General features: G+C 34.2%; 1 protein-coding gene across 1 annotated transcript in view; it reads right to left on the bottom strand.

The window, feature by feature from the left end:
* Nucleotides 1-11766, bottom strand: part of LOC132744801 (zinc finger protein 729-like) — a 49342-nt gene extending 37576 nt beyond the window's left edge. Inside the window, exons 1-2 of the mRNA XM_060733577.1 lie at nucleotides 11588-11766; nucleotides 5512-5698 (exon numbers count right to left, since the gene is read on the bottom strand). Of these exons, the coding sequence (XP_060589560.1) occupies nucleotides 5512-5698; nucleotides 11588-11723 (323 nt within the window). The 5' untranslated portion in view covers nucleotides 11724-11766. The remainder of the gene's footprint in view (nucleotides 1-5511; nucleotides 5699-11587) is intronic.
* Between the last annotated feature and the right edge of the window lie 11940 nt (nucleotides 11767-23706).

The following is a 23706-nucleotide window of genomic DNA, read 5'->3' as shown; positions in this document are numbered from 1 at the left end:
ACCAATTTGCAAAAACTCTTTGGCCAATCAATAACTTACGTCCATCTTGGTCTGGGTTCATGCAACTTTATGACAAAACTCATGTAAACCACCCTGGCAAATCCAGTACAGTGAAATTTGAGAAAACCGGACGCTGAGAAAATCGGAACTCTCTAAATACTGGACGAATAATTCAGTCCCAAATTTTCCCTTCTTTAAACTATTGTATTAAACATTGACAATACCGGAATCTTTAAAAACCGAATATCGGACTGTTGATAGTGGACTACAAAGTCAATTATATAGACAATTACCCTGACAATACCGGACAACGAAGGTGTGAATAACCTTGTGTACTTATCAATTCGTTGTGTCTATACGCTAACTGAGCGGTAACGGAACAATGATTGTCTGATTTGTTAATTATGTCTCATTTCACAGTTTGATTTATTTTAAGGTATAGATGTTACTTTTTTATATAAATGCCAAAATGCACGAGGAATTGATAAGTTAAAATCAGTTGACGAGAGCTGTCTATAAGTGACAAATTTAAATTAATTAAAGACAGTGAAACTTTGCCGAGACCTACTTTAAAAATCTTTATCTGACAAATATGGTATAGGCAATATTTACAATTGGGGCATTATTATAAACAAACAAAGTAAACTACATGTATGTTCATTAAATCATTATCCATTACAAAAATGTAAACATATGCGGGTGTAATCGAACTTTATCGTTATGAGGTAACTGCTGTTCGTTTAAATCCAAATTTTTTTTTGTATTTACATGCAATAATGGGACAAAAACAATTAAAACATATAATGTATAGTATTTTTATCATTTCTTTATTAAGCAATAAACTTTCTCATAATCATGAAAATGCAAATATACGTTCAACATCCTTGTAAGTAATTGCTCCTGAAGGGGACATTGACAATACCGGACCGCTGAGAAAACCGGACGAAACCCTCGGTCCGAAAGCCGTCCGGTTTTCTCAACTTTCACTGTATATCATTTCTTCCAATGATGGACATGAGTCCAACTGATCCATCCTGTATTCTGTCAACCATGCACTATGTGTGTGATTTATCCAGAAAATTCGATGTGACACCAGTTTTAACTTTTGATCAGCCTTTGTTCATGTAAGCAACAATTATATCAACAATCTTCAAGATTCGGATAGTTATTTGAAGAAAAAAGTTGTGCGGTTAGGTGCCTTTCACACGGAAATGAGTTTTTTGGGCACAATTGGACATGTCATGGGTGGTTCCGGATTGAACGATCTCCTAGAAACAGTGTACTCACCAAATGCTGTTGTTCATATGCTGACAGGGAAAGCAGTTGCAAGAGCAGTAAGGGGACATTTTTTGGTAGACACAGCTCTCCAAACAATATTGTTGGAAAAAACAATTGAAGTTGATATTGTATCCAAACTTGTAACAGAAAATGCACTGGAAATAAGCTCTGAAAATGAAGGAATTATTGAAGATAATGATATACTTCAGAACTTACAGTCAATGTATAATAGTTTGAAAGATGGCATTTTAAACAAAGATGATGACTTTTTGTCTGCAATGACACAAATCTTAATTTACTCTTTGACAATATTTCAAAAGTAAAAGACAACTTGAAGCAATATAGAACACCCGCATTATGGATCCAGTATATGAAAATGATTTCAATTCTGCAGCTGAGAGAACTGGAAGTTGGACTGGACATCTTGCAGCGCTTAGGAAAATGCTTCCTTACTTTGCAGCTTCTGGACATTCATTGTAATTGAAATCTGTCTACATATATTTGCAGAACATGCTTGCTTTAGAAAAAACACACCCTGATGTGTACAGGCAATTTCTGGACGGAAATCATGTTGTAAGATGAAGTGACAGATATTGGGCTGGAATTTCAACAGACCTTGCAATAGAACAGGTACTCATGAGGTCTCTGAAAACATCAGGAGGATTGACAAGAGGCAGAGGAATGACAGAAGGACAACGAGCACTTTGGTTACTTTCAATGCCAGCAACTACTGAAATGAATGTTGTTATGCAGCAATATACCGGGAAGAATTACACAACAAGTGAACAGCATAAGGATGAGGGTAAATCAAGAATAGTTAGGGATGATAAAGATGTAAAATGTTTTTTATCTTTTTTGACTGACCACAGTCCATTCGAAGCCCAATCTGAATATTTACAGAACATTTTTACTGGTGTAACTGCAGATGAAAAAGTAAACGCTGATATGGCGGAAAAGATTGGAGTTGCTTTGGTAGACGAAATGGCTGGACAGGCTTTACATGAATATAAGTACAGAAAATCAAAACAAATTGTCACACTGAATGAAAAAAACTCGGTGAAGGTAACCGGAGATTCTATTGAAATAGACCCACAATTGCTCTTCCAGCGGCTTACTACTGTAGCCAGTCGACATGTTGACAACGTTGAAGATATATTTAAGTTTGAGTTGTGTGGAGTTCCATCTTCTTTGTTTGATGGGTCAGGATTATTGAGAGAAGCTCAGAAGTCCTCATTAGCTGATGCTATTTGGAAAACAGGTACCTGTGGGATTAAAGATGAGCTAGATTCCTGTCAAGATTTGGTACACGTGATTGATGGAGGATCACTTCTACAAACAGTGACCTGGAAAAAAGACGTTTCGTTTGAAACAATATTTGAACAGTATTTCGACTACATTCAGTCTCGGTATAATTCATCTGTAGTTGTATTCGACGGTTATGACTGTGGACCAACAACTAAAGACGTTTCTCATATCCGTAGAACAAAAGGAATAATTGGCCCAAAGATATTATTTTCTCTATCTACGTCTTTTAGAGGGAAAAAGGAAACATTCTTGAAAAATCCAGAAAACAAACAAACTTTCATATCACTTCTTGCACAATATCTGTCAAGTAAAGGCTTAAGATGTCTCCAATGTACAGCTGATGCCGATTTTACAATTGTGAAAACTGCTTTGCAGTTGGCAGTAAATCAGCCAACTATGGTTGTTGGCGAAGATACAGATCTTCTAGTTTTACTTCTGTACCATGTGACAGGCACGATGAAAACCGTGGCTATGAAAAGTGGGAAAATGCAGAAAAGTAACAAAGTATGGCATATTCAAAAAGCAAAAACGGTTTTAGGTTCCGACATTTGTAATTTGCTTCCACTTATTCATGCCATGACTGGCTGTGATACAACTTCAAGAGTGTATGGTATTGGAAAGCCTTCTGCACTGAAACTTTTCACTTGTAGTAAGACCCTTAGACTAGAAGCTGAGAGATTTATGAAAGCAAATTCAAGGTCATCTGTTCTTCAGTCTGGCGAGATTGTTTTATCCCTTCTGTTTGATGGAAAAAAAGAACCCACACTTGACAAGCTTAGGTTTCAGAAGTTTTCGAATAAAGTTGCAAACTCAACATCTGTTGTCCAAGTCAGTTCTTTGCCACCAACATCTGCTGCAGCCGCAAACCATAGTTTGAGAGTTTATCTTCAAACACAGATGTGGATAGGAAATGACGGACTCAATCCTTTAGAATGGGGCTGGGAGTTAGTAAATGACATGTTCCTTCCTGTGAAAACCAGTTTACCACCAGCGCCTGATTTCCTTCTCATGGTTATTCGATGTAACTGTAAAGGTCAGTGTGACTCTAAGCACTGTTTGTGCCGAAAGCATGGGCTCGAATGTTCAGCAGGCTGTGGAGAATGCAGGGGTATTTCATGCTCAAACTCTTTAACAATGTCAACCCTTGATTTTGAAGACTTTTAACAATACAGAAATTATAAATGCATGTTGTTTATTGAAAATGATAGTATAAGCATAATACCATGAAAGATAAATGTTGTTATGTTGTGAATACATGTGTAGGCAATTTATGAATTATTCATGCCAATGTTTGTGAATTGATTTGTTTTAATATAAAAGAAAGTTGAATTATATTTTATATGTTGAAAATATTATGCAGAATGCAACACACATTATATTATTACTGAGAATCAGTGCACTTAATTTAATTTCTTTGTTTGCTTTTTGATGGTTATACTCTACAATTTATCGTTTTTTGAATCCGAAAAAATTTTGATTTTAAATTTTGATACAATAAATTTCAACTTAAAATTATTGGAAATTATCCAATCACATCAAATTTTTGAATTTTTCATGTCATATTTGCTTTTATTGGTATATCATAATAGGTTAGAGAATTATCATGTGTTGAATGTATTAATTACTATGAATATGTGCAACAAATGGCATTTCTTTTTTACACCAAACCTTTAATTTTACATACTTAATAACAGATTGTATATGTTTCTTGAATTTAAAAAATTGGATTTTTTCTTCTTTTTTACAAAAGTGGGTGGGGTAATTTTTTTTCAATAGTTTCTATAAATCAAAGGAAACAAATTCTGCAAGCATAAAAAGGAATTATAATGACCATAATGTCTATCAAAAATAGTGTAGTTATATTTGAAATTGTATTTTTATAATTTTTTTCATGCCAATATTTCTAAACTGTTTTGTTTTAATTTGATAGTAGGTTTAGGAATTCATTGTGTTGAAAATAATACATATAGTCTGCACAAAGTTCCTGTTGTTATTTAAAAGAAGTGCAACTAATGGCACTGCTTCTTGATGTTTTTTTTTGTATTAAAAATTTGTTGGATATTAAACCATTCATTTTACATGGTCAATACTACTATTTTTCATAAACTTTTAAAAAGTAAAAAAAAAAATACCTTTTTACAAAAGTGGGTGGGGTACTTAACTCATATATATTTTTTCTTTAAATGGAAGAAAATAAAGAAAATTAAACTGGCTTAAAATAAATCATAATGAACAGAATATCTATGAAAATATATTTTTTGTATAAAATAATCAAATCCAAAAGCATTGCTTTCATATCAATTAGATATACTGTTCTTGATTGTTAAAAATAACAATGAATTACGCTTTTAACAGTGTCCTTACTTGACCCACTTTTTTACCAATTTTGCCAAGATTATATGATTGCAACTTTTTACTGATGATTAACAACATATTAATGTAAATAAAAAATGTGAAAACAAAACTTTTGCAATTTGTTCTAGGTTGACCCATTTTTTTGGCTTCACTGACTGGACTACTTGTGAATTTTTACAAGAAGATATTTTAAGATTTCCCATATAACTTTACATAAAACTGATGAGCGCCCTGGCGGTGCCCCTTTTGACCCTAGGGGCTTAATTTGAACATTCTTTGTAGAGGATCACTAGATTATGTTACATAACAAATATAAAGGCTCTTCACCTAGTGATTCTTTTAAAAAAATCTTTTGGTTGCCATGGCAAACCAGAGTTCTTCAAAGAATTAATTTGTTTGAACATTAATTTTGGTATTGCTTCCCTGCAAAATTTCAACAAATTTGGCCAAGTGGTTAAGGAGGAGAAGTTGTTTAAAGAAATTGTTGAGACACAGACGATGGACCATGGGCCATCACAAAAGCACACCTGGAGGACACTGTCCTCAGGTGAGCTAACAAGAACTAAAAGTTACCAAGTTTCAATAATATGGTTCCTTATTTTAAGGTAGCGTTGTGGATTTTTTGTTGCTCGCCTCTTATTGAAGAAATCTGAGTTGACTTTTTTCTCTTCCTCTGATACAATTTTGTAGCTGAAAAATGTCTCAGCTGATGGCTTAGGGAACATAACAATCTCTCCTGTGGCTGTGAGAACTTCTTGATCTATAATATACATACATTTATACATACATTGTTTGAACAAGTGTTCCACTGAGGCAAGGGAATATCTACCTGATGGAAAATTTACAAAAAGGTATAAAGAACAAAAATGTCTCTCAAAGATAGATGGCAAATTTCTGGTAGTAAATGGCACTGATGAAGATCCATCAAATGCAAAACAAGAATATACGATGGGTGTCCCAGAATTACGTGGACTTTTGCTATAACTTTTTTATTTTTTAATGCATTAATTAGCAAATTTGTACACAAACCTTTAACATATCCTTAATGAATATGTCCATTATTTTTAAATTTCTAACATTGCTTCTCTATATTTTCATCACTATAGTAATGCAGTATGCGCAGGGCGGGGCAGTCCAATATTTTGTATTAATAAGTTGTCTTTACTTTCGTATATCTTGCGTATTTATACGTAAAAAATGGCGCGACGTCGTAAGCATATGCAGTGACGTCATATGAATGTTTGCTTGAAATTTTGACGTCATAGCTGTTTCCGTTATTGTTTACCAGCGGACAACTGACAACCGTTGTTCTTGGATATTTAACAAAAAATGACGTCCACGGATTATGCGGAACATCGGACTATCATCAAGTGTTGTGCTAATCTTGGGAAGACGCCAACACAGACGCAGGAAATGTTGGAGACTGCAAAAGTGAGACCTCCTGTTTGTCGATCACCCGTTTTCAAGTGGCATAAGCGTTTTCGAGACTGCCGGGAGGACATTGAAGACGACAAGGGTCATGGGAGAAAGTCAACGTTGACTGCGGCGTCAATTAAGGAAGTCAAGGACGTCATAGATCGGGACAGGCGTTACATTCAAGGGTAAGCAATAATTTTGTGTTTAAAAAAATGATTTTTAAAAATTAAGCTAATCACAATTTATTATTTTAAACGCAATTTATCCGCTTCAGCTTTTAAGAAAGTGAACTCAAACTGCTATAGTAAGCAGTGCGCATGATAGGTTATTTCCCTTGTTAACGCACATTGTCTTTGCGTACAAAATTAACTCCACAATAATAATAATAATAATAATAAAAAGAATAATAATAATAATAATAATAATAAAAATAATAATGATAAATACCGTAATAATAATAATAAAACAAAAGTTACTAGTATGCTTTATTATTATTATTATTATTACTATTATTATTATTATTACGACCAGTGGATATATCGACACCATCGGTGTATTGAGTTAGGCAGCGACTATGTTGAGAAAAACTGACATTCGACGCAACGCATTTATTAACAACTAGCGATGCCACCGGAATGACGTCGTAACGTCGGAATGGACTGCCCTGCACCCGCTACCCCTTGTCTCATTACCCTGCCCACAGACACTGATCCAGTTGTCAGACAACTTTGAAATTTTTTGTACTAATGCAATAAAGTTGCATTTTGTTCATGTTAATTTTGTTTGTTTTTATTTTCAGTAGTTTTTGAGTTACAGCAAAAGTCCACGTAATTCTGGGACACCCCTTGTACAGCAATGTTACAAAATAAAATAATAGTAACAAGGGGGCCAATGGCCCCAAAGCACCCACCTGAGGACAGACTGTTATTTGAGTGAAAGCATGGAAAGGTAGTGCTTATTACAAGAATTTGAACAATGTTGGTCACTAGGCCATTCTTCATGCAAAATGTATTTTTTAATTATACTATATACATGGTCCTAACTTCAAAAAACAAGTCCGAAGACAGATTAAGTCACTAGGTCAATATTTAGGTCATTTGATATCAATTTTTAGTTTTACACCTGACACATGGTCAAAAACTTATAGTTGTATATAAACAAGAGGGCAATGATGGCCCTGAAATCGCTCACCTGAATATAAACTCTCCTTGACAAGGGACAAGTAATATTGTAAACTATAAACAGGAGGGTCCTGGATCACTCACCTGAGAAATAGGTCAAAAGGTAAAAGAGGAGCCCCTTTTCACCCCAGAAGCACAATTTGAAAACAAAGGACATATTAATCTGAACAATTGGTAGTACACTGTCACCAAGGAAACTTTTGTGTAAAACTATTTCAAAATTGAACCAGTGGTTAATTTAAGCTCTGGTTGCCATTTTGTAAAACAGTTCAGCCTGTCACTAAGTTAGAGGTGAGCTATTAAAAAGATGACAGAAAAAGACAAGGACAACAAACATTTGACCTGGCTGGGGATTGAACTGACAATTTTAACCCTAGGGATTTTAATTCAACTAACAAGCTCTAGCTCTTTTGGATTTTCACAAGAAGATATTTTTTAGTTTTTACTGTATACATATAAGGAAAATCAATGACCCCTGATGCAGGGCCAATTTCAACCAGAGGCCATTTATTTGAACAAACTTGGTGCACAGCCACTAAAGATGTTGCCAAACATCTAAGCTCAACCTTTTTTGGATTTACACAAGAAGATTTTTTTTTAGTTTTTACTGTATACATATCACTCATTCTCACTTAAGTGTGTCAAATTGGAGCTTCTTTTCACCCCAGAAGCACAATCTGTAAACAAGGGAAAGCTTAATCTGAACCCTTAATGTTTGTACACTGTCATCAAGAAAAATTTTGTGTAAAATTATTTTAAAATTGAACCAGTGGCTGAGATGTTGTTTAGATGTTGATTTCAATTTTAGCTCTGGCAGCCATTTTATTAAACAGCTTAGCCTGTCACAGTGAGAGGTGAGCTAATAAAAATATGACAGAAAAAGAGAAGGAAAACAAACATTGACCTGGCTAGGGATTGAACTGTCAACCTCAATCCCCTGGGGTGGAGCCAATATTGACCCTAGGGGTTTTATTTCAACAAACATGGTAGACATACACTAGAACATGTTTCATGCCAACTATCTAAGCTTCTACCTCTTTTGGATTTTCACATGAAGATTTTTTTAAGTTTTTACTATATACATAAAACGAAAATCAATGACCCCTGGGCCTGGGCCAATTTTGACCCTAGGGCTTTTATTTTAACAAAGTTGGCAGACATCTACTAAAAGATGTTTTAAGCCAAATATCTAACCTAGCTTTTTTGGATTTTCACAAGAAGATTTTTAATTTTTTACTCTATTCATGTATATATAAGGAAAATCAATGACCCCCTTGGGTGGGGAGAATTTTGACCCTAGGGCTTTTATTTCAACAAACTTGGTAGACATCCACTAGAAGATGTTTCATCTGTAGCTCTCTTGGAATTTCCCAGGAAGATTTTTTGTTTGTTTTTAGTTTATACATATTATATAAGGAAAATCAATGACCCCTAGGGGCCAGGCCAATTTAAACCCTAGGGCATTTATTTGAACAAACTTGGTAGACATCCACTAGAATATGTTTCATGCAAAATATCTACATGTAATCTATAGTGCTTTTGGATTGTCACAAGATTGTCACAAGAAGATTTTTTAAGTTTTTTTACTATATACATATAAGGAAAATAAATGACCCCCTGGGGTGGGCACCTGAACAAACTAGGTAGACATCCACTAGAAAATGTTTCAAGCCAAATATCTAAGCTCTAACTCTTTCATTTTTTTACAAAAACCATTTTTTAATATTTTTGTAAAATAATCTTTTGGTTGCCATGGCAAACAGAGTTTTTTAAGGAATCTAATTTTTTGAACAACTTTGGTAGAGCTTCATGCAAAGGAATATCCCTGCAAAGTTTCAACAGATTTTGCTAAGTGGTTTAGGAGGAGAAGATGTTTAAAGAAATTGTTGACGCACGGAGGGATGGACAATGGGCCATCACAAAAGCTCACCTTGAGGATATTGTCCCAAGGTGAGCTTAAGTTTTTACTATATTCATGTAAGAACAAAATTGCATTTGTGAAACAAGGGGGCCATTGGCCCCAAAGTACTCACCTGAAGACACACTGTTATTTGTTTAAGGGTCAGTTTTAACAATAGGGGCAAACTTTGAACAACTATGGAAAAGGACCTATAGATGACATTAAATACCAAATATCTCTAAGCATTGTAACTTCAGACAAGAAATTTTTTAATTTTTTACTATAAACAAAGAATCTATGACCCTGGTGCAGGGCAAATTTTGACCTCAGGGCTATAATTCAAACTATCTTGCTTACCTCTAACCTTTTATCATTTCAGAGATTTTTTAAGTTTTTCCTATATACATAATTATAAGGTATAATAATATATAATAAATGTATAATAAAAGGGGCATAACTCTGCCAAAAATCATCAAACCATGAACAAATTCAAACTTGACCTGTTTTTTCTCATGACATATCCATATATCAAATTTGAGTTGAATGTGTGCAACCGTTACTAAGATAATGAACGGAAACTGATGTATCATGATGACGGAATGACAGAATGACGGAACAGGGAAACACTGTACAAATAGTTTTTTAAGTTTGCATTTTTAAACTCCTTTTCTGGCCCTGTGACCTACTTATGCAACAGACCAGAACATTTGAATAACTTTGGCAGTGTACCACCCAATGATCATTCCTGCAAAGAATTATTAAATTAAACAAGAGCCATGTCAACATGGCCATCCCCCGCCGAATGTGTTTGCTCATTGGAAGAATGTATATGTAGTAGAGCGGAATAGTTCCATTTTAAGAGGTCTTTTGGTAATGAAAACTGATGGCTATAATGATTACAGATTTGAAACCTATGTGAGTACTGATGGCTGAAAATAACAAAGGGCAATTACTGAAAAATAATGCAGGGTAGGTTATCATTCTTGTGTGCTGCATCCCTCCTCAGTAAAATCTATCCACCTATGAAGTTTCAAGTTGATACCTCAAATACTTTTTGAGAAAAAAATTGAATTGAAAAATTAAGTATGAAAAAGAACAAAGGGCAATAACTCAAAAATTATAAAAGGTAGAGTTATCATTCTTGTGCACTGCACACCTCCTGAGTGAGATCTATGCACCTATGAAGTTTCATTTTGATATCTCAAAGGCTTTTTTGAGTTATGCTCTGGACAAAAATTAATTTTGAAAAATAACAAAGGGCAATAACTCAAAAATAATGCAGGGTAGAGTTATCATTCTTAAGCACTGCACTCCTCCTCAATGAGATCCATCCACCTTTGAAGTTTCAAGTTGATACCTCAAATACTTTTTGAGATAAGCTCTGGACAAAATAACATAAAAAAAACAAAGGGCAATAACTCAAAAATTGTATAGGGAAGAGTTATCATTCCTGCACACAACACTCCTCCTCAATAAGATCTATCCACCTATGACATTTCATGTTGATATCTCAAACACTTTTCGAGTTATGCTCCACTCAGGTGAAAAATTAGGTATGAAAAATAACAAAGGGCAATAACTCAAAAATTATGAAAGGTAGAGTTATCATTCTTGTGCACTGCACACCTCCTGAGTGAGATCTATGCACCTATGAAGTTTCATGTTAATATCTCATAAGCTTTTGGAGTTATGCTCTGGACAAAAATCAATTTTGAAAAATAACAAAGGGCAATAACTCAAAAATCATGCAAGGTAGAGTTATCATTCTTGTGCACTGCACTCCTCCTCAATGAGGTCTATCCACCTATGAAGTTTCAAGTTGATACCTCAAATACTTTTAGAGATATGCTCCGGACAAAAATGTCGGACGGAAGGACGGACGGACGGACGGAAGGTCGGACGGACGGAGACTATTTCTATATCCTCCGCCGAAATTTTTCGGCGGGGGATAATTAAATTACTGTGCAGTTATCGGTTTCTTAGGAGATGTTGTTTAAAGAAATTGTTGACGATGCACGAGGATCACAATAGCTCACCATGAGCACGTTGTGTTCAGGTGAGCTAAAAATGCATCATTTCAAGGATTTTAATTGACAATCCTGAGGTATACTTTATACCAGTAAAGACATAATGGTAATGTTTCTTTTATTACCTTTTAATTCAGTGACACTAGGGAATTTGTCTGTCATAGATTTATCTTGGCTAGAGTTCACATCTTTAAAATATTCCATTTTATCTTCTTCGTTTACCAGATTATCCACAGATAGTATATGAGGTTCTATATCCATCTCGTCTGCTGGTCTTTTTCTAGAACCTAAAAGAAAATTTTATACACAATCTATATGCTAACATTTCTGAAAATATCTTTTATCACTAGCCCTTTGAAAAGAGTTTTATTATTATTTTTTTTTTTTATTTCAATCATTTTTACCATTTGAAGTATTTTTTGTGAAACATAAAATCTTTTAATTATCGATATTGACAGGGGCTTTTTATTATTACGTCTGTTACCTGGCTTATAGTCTCCCTTTTAAAATCAGTGACTTGTTTTGATTTGCTTGACTGATTTTTTGTATTCATCCGCGGTTATTATAAATAAGTCGCTCAACTAGTTTTTGGTACAGTTTGTATGACACGTTTTTCATGGAATGTTAAATTTTGGCGGTCTTTACTGTGGCCATTTTGAAAAGAATATAATATTTTTGTGGTTACTTTGCTTCTCTAGGATACAGTTTTAAATGGACTAATTTACGTTCTTCAGAGGAGTTTCCCAGTGGGGAAAAACTTTTATTTTGAACTTTTATTTTGAATTTGTTTGTCTTTTGACTTTGAATACAGAGTTTTGTGTAACATAATTTTCTGTTTTGAATGAGGAGTTCTAGGGCTAGAAAAGCTATAGACTATAGAAAAATGGCTTCGGGTTTTAGTCCCGTCAGTGTTCCTACAACTAGTCACAGTTCGACAAGTTTGACGGAAGATTCGAGTTCTAAGGTGTCTACGAAAATTTCTGGCACTAAAGGTCCGGTAGTTACAGTTCCGGATAAAATTAGTACGACAAATGCCATTAAGTCGCATGGGAAACATATTCCTGGGAAAGAGGGCTCCGTGTCAGTTCCAGTTAAATCGAGTTTACCCGTCGGAGTCTCCGATAAATTAGACGAGCTTAAACATACGGTCTCACCGGCTAAGCTTCTCAGTGATACAGATAAAAGAAAACAACTGTTGGCTCGCCTTGCAGAATTGGACGAGAAACAGAAGGTATTGCAAGAACGGAAAGAGTTGGAGATACTTCGTAAATAGGTGGAGGAAAGAGAAGCCGTGGTGGATGAGCTGGAAAAGTCACTGTCGGGCCCGTCACTGTCAATGCCTAAGAGAGGGAAGGAAGGTTCGAAGAAGCCTCGTGTAGCTGCTGGGTTTCAGGTGCCTTTGCCTTCTTCTACTCCAGCTGGAGATTCAGGTATGGATTTGTTAACTATTAAACATTTGAGAGAAATGACTGGTTTGAGGAGAAGGACAAGGAAGGAAATGGCAAAACTTGGGGTTGTCAGCTCAGAGTCTTCAACTGATAATAGTGCTTCTACTACGGATAATGAGTCAACTGTTTCTGACTCTGATGATGGTGGTTCTGGGCTTCACAGTAGTAGTGTTAAGAAGCATAATAGACATAGTAATAAACATACAAAATCTGGTATAACTTCAAAATGTTCTGATTCTGTTAAAAATAGGCAAAAATATCCGCATTCTACCTTAAGGTTTGATTTTGTCAATAGAAATATTACTTTTGAGAAAAAATAGATTTTAATTTGTTTGTAGCAGGAGAATTAGAAATCATTTCTTCACCTAAGATTAGAGAAAAAGAAGCCAAAGCTAGATTGGATTTGTTAAAAAAGTTGATGTACCTAAATAGCTCATATGATTTTTCTGTTGTTAAGTCACTTTATGCTGCCATTTTGAGAGAGATTGAATTAGGTCACAGTAACTGGGGGGATGATTTCCATTATGTTGAGTCTGCAGTGCTGGCTAGACACAAAGTTAAGAATTTTAGAAATGTAGATTTTGTGCAATTACGTCCCAAACCATCGTTTGATCTTCCTCAGGAAAAATTCAAGTACTGTTGGAGGTGAAGATTACAAAATTTGGTTTTGTAATAGATATCAAAGGAATAAATGTCCGCAAAAAATCATCACATGTTATTGCTTTGAAAGGGGAAAAACCCGGTTTGCAAAGCATATTTGTGCTACATGTTTGGCAAACAGATAGAAAAGAGTTGCCACACCCAGAATGTTCCACTGCCTGCCCTCATGCCAGTGTATGACTTACTAATGGCTTGTGGGCTATGGCCTCAACTAATAATACATCAGATAATACTTCTTTAGATGGTTTGGCTTGATATTTTCTTGCCTAGTTTTTGTAAATATCAACACATAGGTTTCGTCTCCTAAAGTTATTGAAGACTCTAATTTTTTGAAAATTCAGTTGTAAAGTGTGTTTGTAATCATAAAAAAAGTTGTAAGGTTTTGTTTAAGCTTGAAAGAAACATTATCTCTTTCATCTCAGGAAAAAATTGAGATAAGTCGGGAGGTTAAATCTTCAGGCCTTTATAATTTTGAAGGCTGCAGGATTCCTGTTAATAATAGGATAGATACAGATTTTATTAAGCAAATGCTGCATGGTTACAATGATATGTTGGTGTGTGATTTATTAAAATATGGTTTTCCAATTGATGTAACATTAGAGGATAAAAAAATTCTATTTGATAAACCACCTTGTAAGAGGAATTTAGCTGGTGCAACCGCTTTTTCCGGGGATCATATGTTGAAATATTTACAGAAAGAAGCTTCTTGTGATGCTATAAATTGGTCCTTTTTAGTTCTTGTCCTTTTCTAGATGGTATGGTCATTTTTCCTTTAAACACAGTCCCCAAGTCCAATCCTAATGAGAGACGTATTTATTTTTAGATTTGATTTTCCCAAGGATGGTAACAGGAGTTAATGATTTTGTTTCGAAGGATGAATATCTTTTTGGTTCTGATGTTGAACTGATTTATCCTAAAATAGATGACTTTGTGTCTCTTATTAAAGCCAAAGGTCAAGGTTGTTTAATGTTTAAGTTAGATCTGCGTCGAGCGTATAGGCAAATAAGCATTTGTCCATCCAGTTTATAATTTAGTGGGTTTCAAAATGGAAAAAACATATTTTCTTTTGACACTGTATTATCTATGGGGTTAAGATCTTCAGCACATATTTGTCAAAGAGTGACAAATGCTTTTGCTTTTATGATGTTCAAATTTGGTTTTTGTATATGTAATTATCTAGATGATTTTTGTGGTGTGGAAAAAAATGATGTGGCTCATTTTGCTTTTATGTTACTTAGAGAGATTTTTTGTTAGGAGTGGCATTGAGGAAGCTCTTGATAAAGCTTTGTCCTCCTTCTGACATTATGGTCTTTTTAGGTGTTTTATTTAATAGCAGTACTATGACCATGGAGGTTACTCAAGAAGACTTGCAGAGATTAAGTCTTTGGTTTTCTTCTTGGTTAGGGAAAGAGTCGGTTACTTTAAAAGAGATACAAAGTTTGTTGGGTAAACTTAACTTTGTGGGTGCTTGTGTTAGGTCAAGTAGAATATTTGTTAACAGGATTTTGAATTGGTTTAGAGAATGTCATGCTTGTTCTTCAAATAAATTTTTTAGTGACTAATGACGTTAAAAAAGATTTGTTGTGGTGGCATAAATTTTTATCTATATTTCAGGGCAAATCTCTGATTGATTATGGGAGAATGGTCGCTAGTAGATTCGGTTTTTAGTTGTGATAGTTGTTTAACAGGATGTGGTGGAATTTGTGGTAATAGTTTTTTCCACAGTGTTTTTCCTGGTTTTTATTTTAAATCAGAATTTGAGCATTACATGTTTGGAGATGTTAACTGTCATTGTTTTCTCTTAAATTATGGTGTGCTGTTTTGAGAAAGAAAAAAGTGGTTATTTATTGTGATAATCAAGCAGTTTGTATTGTTATCAATACGGGCAAAACTCGGAGTTTATTTTTACAAAAGTGCTTACGGGAGCTATGTTTTATTACCTCAGTTAATGAGATTCAAATCAAAGCAATTCATCTCAGTTCAGATGAGAATCGTATTGCAGATTGTTTGTCCAGATGGGATTCGGATCCTATGTATATTAATGCATTTTATGAACAAGTTTCTCATGTTTCTTTGTTGGAGAATGTTGCTGTTCCTGAAGATATTTTTAGATTTCTTCATGATTGGTAATTGTAATTTGTTTCAGAGAAACAGTTTGTGATTCTTAAACAGGATCTCAGGAAGTCAAAATAGATCAGCTTTTGCTGATGGTACCAACAAGAATTTGCATATACAGTGGGAAAGTTTCATCTTATTTTGTTTATATTTTGGACTTTGTTATTTACCTGCTTCTACATCAACTTTACAATTATATGCTCAATTTCTTAGTAGATCTTTTAAATCAGTGCAAAGTATTAAGAATTATATTAGTGGAGTGAAGACATTGCATATGTGTTTAGGTTATAACATTGATCTTATTAATACTTATTTACTAAATTTATCCTTAAAGGTATTGCTAGGTTAAATCCTTGGCTGTTCAACGTGCAGAGCTATTACTTTAGATATTTTATTGGGGATTTTTGTAAGTTGGATTTTTCTATTAAAGACAATGTTGTTTATTGGTGTTTATTTTCTTTTTGCATTTTTTCTTTGTGCAAGAAAATCGAATTTGGTTCCCACTTCTTTGGACATGATATTGATAAAGGAAAATTTTTGAACTCTAATTGTATTCGCCATTGTGGTAATTATGTTTTAAATACATTTTAATTGGTCAAAAACTATACAATTTTGGAGAAAGAGAGGTTATATGTCCCTTAGTTAGATTAAAAGATAGGAGGTTATGTCCTGTTACAGCTTATGATTTGCTTTTATCTTTGAAAATTCGTCAACATCGTCATGTGTTATTTACTTTACCAAATGGTTCAGTGGTTACATATTATTTGTTTCAGAAAAAGTTAAGGGAATGTATTCAAATGATAGGTTTAGATTGTGAGAAATTTTCCAGTCATTCTTTTAGACGGGGTTTTGCAACTCTTGCACATAGGTCAAATATCCCCCATGAGCTTATTCAATTACTAGGTGATTGGAAATCGGACGCTTATAAGGTTTATTTAGATCTTAATTGGAATGATAAAATTGATATTTTATCTAGGATGTTTGTATTAGAAACAGAATGATTTGGTTATCTGTTTTTCTTGTCATTCCAGGCCTGATGGTTCATATTATTTCTGATTCCATTGCCAAGGACGTTAGCGGCATTTGGCATACCAAGGTGATTGCCTTCCCAGGGATTAACATAGCCCGTCTCTCAGCTAGGATACAGAATGCTCATTTTTTGGTGTCAAAACCTTTCACAATTATTCATGTTGGCACTAATGACATTAATTCTAGGAGAATTATTCAGTTGATGAGATTATTAGTTTTTTCAATAATCTGATTACTTTGATTAGGAGTATTAATTCTCATACTCATATTGTCTTTTCTTCTATTTTGCCTCGTCCGTGTGATTATATGGATACAAGTGCGAAAGTTAAACAAGTCAATAAGTTGTTGGAAGGTCTATGTAAAGAAAGGAATTGTCAATTTATTCATTCATTTAGGCTTTTTTTCAAGTTTGGTAAACCAATTCGTTCACACTATTTGCTGTTAAAGACAAAGGTCTTCATTTGAATTTAGAAGGCACGCGTTTATTACGCCGTTTTTTCATTAATACTGTGTCGCATTTGGTTAAAGGTAAAGTGGTTCTGTAAGATGTTGTTTGCTCAGCATGTAGCACTGTATGTTATATATGTATATATTCATGTTTATATGTTAAGTTTATGTATGTATATAAGTTTGTTATTTCAATGAATGTAGCTCTGTCAAAATTGTTCATGGTGCTTTATTTTGATTCAGATACATAGTCTTTAAAGGGAGTTGTTCTTATTCCTTTAGACTTCTTGTAAGTGGTTCGACAGTATCTTTATGTCTTACACGTTTTTGTTACCTTTTGAAGGAGGTTTTTGTCACTTCTTCGAGGTTAGAAGACTTGTGGTAATGGTTTTCTTGACGTTACCCTAGTCTTGATGAGATTGATATAGTTTTGATTTTGCTGCATTCTTTTATGATTATTAGATTTGTTAAATTTGTAACATTGATTGATATGTATTTTGTCAGTGATTTGTTTTTTGTTTTTTTTTTTTTGCTTTATGTTTTATGTTTTGGCGGGTTTTGGCGGAATCTGATTAATGTAAGCCCTTTTGTTATATTGACTTTGGACATTTATAAATTATCATGGATTATGTTCTATAATGTTAGTTCTTACATTAATCCATTATTAAGTAATATTGAGTTTTATGTACTTAAGTGTCATACATAAATCAATAAATATATTTCGGTACTTTATTTCCTGGAGTTTGCTTCTGATTTTGAGATAATTTGAAGTATTTTTTTGTGAAACATAAAATCTTTTAATTATCGATATTGACAGGGGCTTTTTATTATTACGTCTGTTACCTGGCTTATAGTCTCCCTTTTAAAATCAGTGACTTGTTTTGATTTGCTTGACTGATTTTTTGTATTCATCCGCGGTTATTATAAATAAGTCGCTCAACTAGTTTTTGGTACAGTTTGTATGACACGTTTTTCATGGAATGTTAAATTTTGCCACTCCCGCCCGCCCTATTATTTTGTGTGTTTTTTTGATTAGGTACATTATATATACCTGTTGGTTAGTTTTTTGTTGTTTGTTGTATTATGTCATCCAAGGGCAATTTTGTTTGTGTGCTGTTGAAAATATAGCAGAATCTGATTAATGTAAGGGCGGAATCTGATTAATGTAAGCCCTTTTGTTATATTGACTTTGGACATTTATAAATTATCATGGATTATGTTCTATAATGTTAGTTCTTACATTAATCCATTATTAAGTAATATTGAGTTTTATGTACTTAAGTGTCATACATAAATCAATAAATATATTTCGGTACTTTATTTCCTGGAGTTTGCTTCTGATTTTGAGATAATTAGATCAACCATAACAACAAATAAACGGCTTAAACAAATCTTTAATAAGAACAAGATTGCATTTGTGAAAAATGCTTTGCCACCGCATTAAAACAACACTAAATAGTAGTGTAGGAACAGATTTTTTTTTGTTTCTATACAATTGAAGATTGTCATAATGCATAGATCCCTGACCTATCTAATTCTTATTATCAGATTAGTGGTTAAATCTATTGTTATTCAAATAAAAGATCAGAGTAGGAATATATCAATGCAGTTGAGTCTAGTGAATTTGGTGGTGAAGGACATATTTCACACAGCCTAAATTTCATGACTACATCAAAGGACAACATAGTAAGACACTTTGTCAAAATCTAGGTCAGCTGATATCAAAGTTCACTTTACATCTTAATCTGTGCACATGGTTAAAATTTCAAAGCTGCACATCAAAGGACAAGAAAGTAGGTCGCATCATCAAAATCTAGGTCACCTGATATTAAAGTTCAATTTTACAACTAAAACTGTGCACATGGTCAAAATTTCACTGCTGTACATCAAAGGACAAGAAAATAGGTCACTTTCCCATTGGGCAAGGCAAAATTTTGACCCAAGGGTTTAATTCAAAACAATCTGAATTAAACCATCTTGATACAGGTCCATCGAACAACAATTCATGTCAAATATCTAAGCTGTAGCTTTCTCCAAATACGAAACCATTTGTTTTTGTTTCTGTTTTTACTATGTGTACAAAATGAGAATCAATCCCCCCCCCCCGGGCAGGGCCAATTTTAACACCAGGGGAAAAATTTGAACAAGTTTGGTAGAGGACCTATAGATGATATTATATAGCAAACATCAAAGCTCTATGCCTTGTACCTTCAGACATGAAGATTTTTTTTTTTAATTTTTAATATAATTATGTACATAGTGAAAATTAATGACCCCCTGGGCGGGGCCAATTATGACCACAAGGCTATAATTTGAACAATCTAGGTAGAGGTTCACTTGGCAAAGACTTATGCCAAAGATTTAACCTCTAGCCTTTGTCAATTCAGAAAAGATTTTTCAAATTTTTACTTTATACATATAAGGAAAACTATCGCCTCAGGGGCTGGGCAAATTTATACACTAGAGGCAAAATTTGAACAACTTTGGTAGAGTACTTATAGATGATATCATATAACAAACATTAAAGCTCTAAGCCTTGTACCTTTTTTTGATTTTTCACTGTATGTACATAGTGAAAATCAATGAGCCCGATGGCAGGGCCAATTTTGACCCCCAGGGCTATAATTTGAACAATCTTGCTCGAGGTTCACTACACAATGTTTCATGCAAAATATCTAACCTCTAGCTTTGTCAATTTCGAGAAGAAATTTTTTAAAAGTTTTTACTATATACATACAAGGAAAACATAAGCTCTAAGCCTTGTACCTTCAAAAAAGAAGTTTTTTAAGTTTTTAATATATAATTTATATCTATATATGACACTAGAGGCAAAATTTGAACAACATTGGTAGAGTATGTATAGATGATATCACATACCAAATATCAAACCTCTAAGCCTTGTTCATTCAGACAAGAAGGTATTTTAAGTTTTTACATGTTATGTACATGTAGTGAAAATCAATGACCCCTGGGGGTGGGGCCAATTTTGACCCCAGGGCTATAATTTGTACAATCTTGCTAGAGGTTCACTACACAATATTTCATGCAAAATATCTTACCTCTAGCATTTGCCAATTTAGAGAAGATGATTTTTCAAATTTTTACTATATACATAAAAGGAAAACCTATGACCCTCCCGGGGCAGGGATAATTTTGACACTAGAGGCAAATTTTGAACAACTTTGGTAGAATACCTATAGATAATATCACATACCAAATATCAAACCTCTAAGCTTTGTACCTTCAGACAAGAAAGTTTTTTAAGCTTTACTATATGTACCAATAGTGAAAATCAACGAGAAGGGGCCGATTTTGACTCCAAGGCTATAATTTAAACAACTTTGGTACATGTGTAAAGTTTTAAGTAAATATCTTTGATAGTTCTTAAGACCTTTCACCTTTAACCTCATATATAAGTAAAACAACGCATTTTCGACACCCCCCCCCCCCCAATAGGCCTCAAAGATTGAAAAAATGTCCTTACAAAGCATGTTGTTACAAAGGCAATGGTCCAGTCAACATTTGTGCCAAGTTTTATTAGTATTGAAGATGTTTTTATAGGTTTTTTTTAGCAATTTGAACTTGTAACAGGAGACTTTTCAATGAAAACAGCCACTTATCACAAAATGCTCATGCAGTAATGGGTTAACCAAAATTTCTAAGTTTCAAAGGGGCATAATTCTGCAAATATTGCAGACAGATGACGAGATGACCCCAAATTCGAACTCATCCGAGCAATTACCTAGACAAGAATCCTGACCTAGTTTGATGATAATTGAGTCAAAAATGTGACAACTAAAGTGTTAACAAGGTTTTTCCATATTTTGGCGGTGCGACTTAGTTTTTCATCCAAGATGACCCATGTTCGAACTTGACCTAGAAATCATCAAAACAAAATTTTAGACCAATTTACAGGATATTTGGATAAAAAAGTAGCCACAAGTGTGTAAAAAAGATTTTTCTATTTTTAGCTCCTGTGACCTAGTTTTTCATCCAACTTGACCTAGAAATCATCAAAACAAACTTTTAGACCAATTTACAGGATATTTGGATAACAAGAGGGCCATGATGGCCCTGAGGTCGCTCACCTGTATATAGCCCCCCCCACACACACACACACACACACACCCATAAGAAGATGTTTCATGCTAAACATCTAAGCTCTAGCTCATTGGGCTTTTTAAAAGAAGATGTTTCATGCTTAATATCTAAACTCTAGCTATTTGGATTTTTTCAAAGAAGATTTTAAGTTTTTGCTATACACATATAAGGAAAACCAATGACCCCCAGGGCGGGGCCAATTTTGACCCCAGGGCTTTTATTTGAACAAACTTTGTAGACACTCACTAGAAGATGTTTCATGCTTAATATCTAAACTCTAGCTATTTGGGTTTTTTCAAAGAAGATTTTTTAAGATTTTGCTATACTGGTTTGGGAGATAAACTCGGCCGAAAATCAGTGTTTTGGGGGTATATTTCATTTATTTGTTTACGTATTCTGATGAATCTTGCACCATAATAAACTTCAGCTCTTCGACTTTCCGGTATCACCATAAAAGTTATATTTAGAAACATAACAGGTAATTTTGAGAGGCCCTGGAAGAGGTACGTAAAAAGGATATTTTTAATGCGTGCGAGTAGATAATTCAGGCTCTTTGTTTTCCTTCTTAAAGACGTCTTCGGTAGTTTTCTGTGCGCATCGTTATGCGCTTCCAAGAAAGATAATCACGGATAATTACTCTTCAAATGAAGGTCAAGTCGAATAGTATAAGTCGGATAAGTGTTTAAATTTCGGCTATAAGCAAATAATGAGTAAATAATACAGAATAGATATTTCTAAATGTTCAAAAGGAGATCGGTTCAAAATAATAAGAGGTCGTTTAGACAACATCACATAAAGGATTTCTCCAAGCATTAGTACGACAGCATTGATGATAATTCTGCACGCGTTACCCCACCCACTTGTGGTATAGTGACGACAGTGCGTCGCGACTTGATTACTGGCAGACAACTGTGCAAAGAAGTTTAAAATAATATATTTTAAAAGTGTTGAATAAAAAAACAAAATTAATATCTAAGAAATGTTCCGAATTTCATTATTTTCTTTGTAAATTTCTGAATACTTGCTTACTGTTCGGGTATGTTAGTCGAGTGAAAAAAATAATATGGCCCTAGATATGTTTTAACAAGAATTTATAACAGAGTTACCAACGTCCCCAGCCCAAGGGTATTTTACATTAAACAAAAAATTGTGCTATTTTTTCAAAAGATTGAGGTATGGATGTCAGGACTTTAATTCCAAAATTATGATCAATGCTAGATCTACAAATGCAACAATGAATTTATTAAAGAAATACTAGTAAAATGAAACACGGAATGTAAAATTCTATCATGTTAACCTTTGACCTCAAATGGTGACTTTGACCTTGGAGGTAGGGGTGCAGGTGTTGTGCATGACATATCATCTAATTAATATTACTACTTGTGTCAAGTATTTTCAAAATCCCTTGAACTATGTAGAAGTTATAGATCGGACACAAAATATACCCTATAACAGACTATGTCAATCTTTGACCTCTAAGTGTGACCTTCGAGGTAGGGACCCATGTTTTGCGCCTGACATATCATCTTATTATTGTGATTATTTGTGCAAAGTATTTTTAAAATTCCAGGTTATGGACTGGACACAAAATATACCCTATTACAGAGTATGTAAATGTTTGACCTCTATGTGTGACCTTGACCTTGGAGGTAGGGACACATGTGTTATGCATGACATATCATCTTATCATTGTGACTATTTGTGCCAAGTATTTTCAAAATCCCTTGATCTATGAAGAAGTTATAAGACGGGACACAAAATAAACCATATAACAGACTCTGTTAACCTTTGACCTCTAAGCGTGACCTTGACCTTGGAGGTAGGGGTGCAGTTGTTGTACCTGACATATTGTCTTATTATTGTGACTATTTGTGCCTAGTTATTTCAAAATCCTGAAGAAGTACAAAATATACCCTAAAACAGAATACGTTATCTTTTGACCTCTAAGTGTGACCTTGAACTTGGGAGGTAGGGATGCAGATGTTGCGCACGACACATTGTCTTATTATAGTGACTATTTGTGGCAAGTATTTACAAAATCCTTTGATCTATAAAAAAAGTTATGGACTGGACACAAAATATACCCTGTAATAGACTATGTTAATCTTTGACCTCCAAGTGTGACCTTCACCTTGGAGGTAGGTGACCGGTTGTTGCACATGACACATCATCTCATTATAGTGAACAATTGTGGCAAGTATTTGCAAAATCCCTTCAAAGATAAGAAAGTTATGGACCGGACACGACATATACCATCAAATAGACAATGTTGACCTTGAATGAGCAAGTGTGACCTTGACCTTGGAGATAGGGGTCTGGTTTTTGCACATGACACATCGTCTTTATTATAACAAACATTTGTGCCAAGTTTTTTCAGATTCCTTCAATAAATGACAAAGTTATGGACCGGACAAGAAAGTGTGACGGACGGACGGACAGACGGC

The sequence above is a fragment of the Ruditapes philippinarum genome, unplaced genomic scaffold, assembly GCF_026571515.1.
Source record: "Ruditapes philippinarum isolate M1 unplaced genomic scaffold, ASM2657151v2 ctg4374_1_1_1_1, whole genome shotgun sequence".
NCBI lineage: Eukaryota > Metazoa > Mollusca > Bivalvia > Venerida > Veneridae > Ruditapes > Ruditapes philippinarum.
This window is presented reverse-complemented; position numbering and strand designations above follow the sequence as displayed.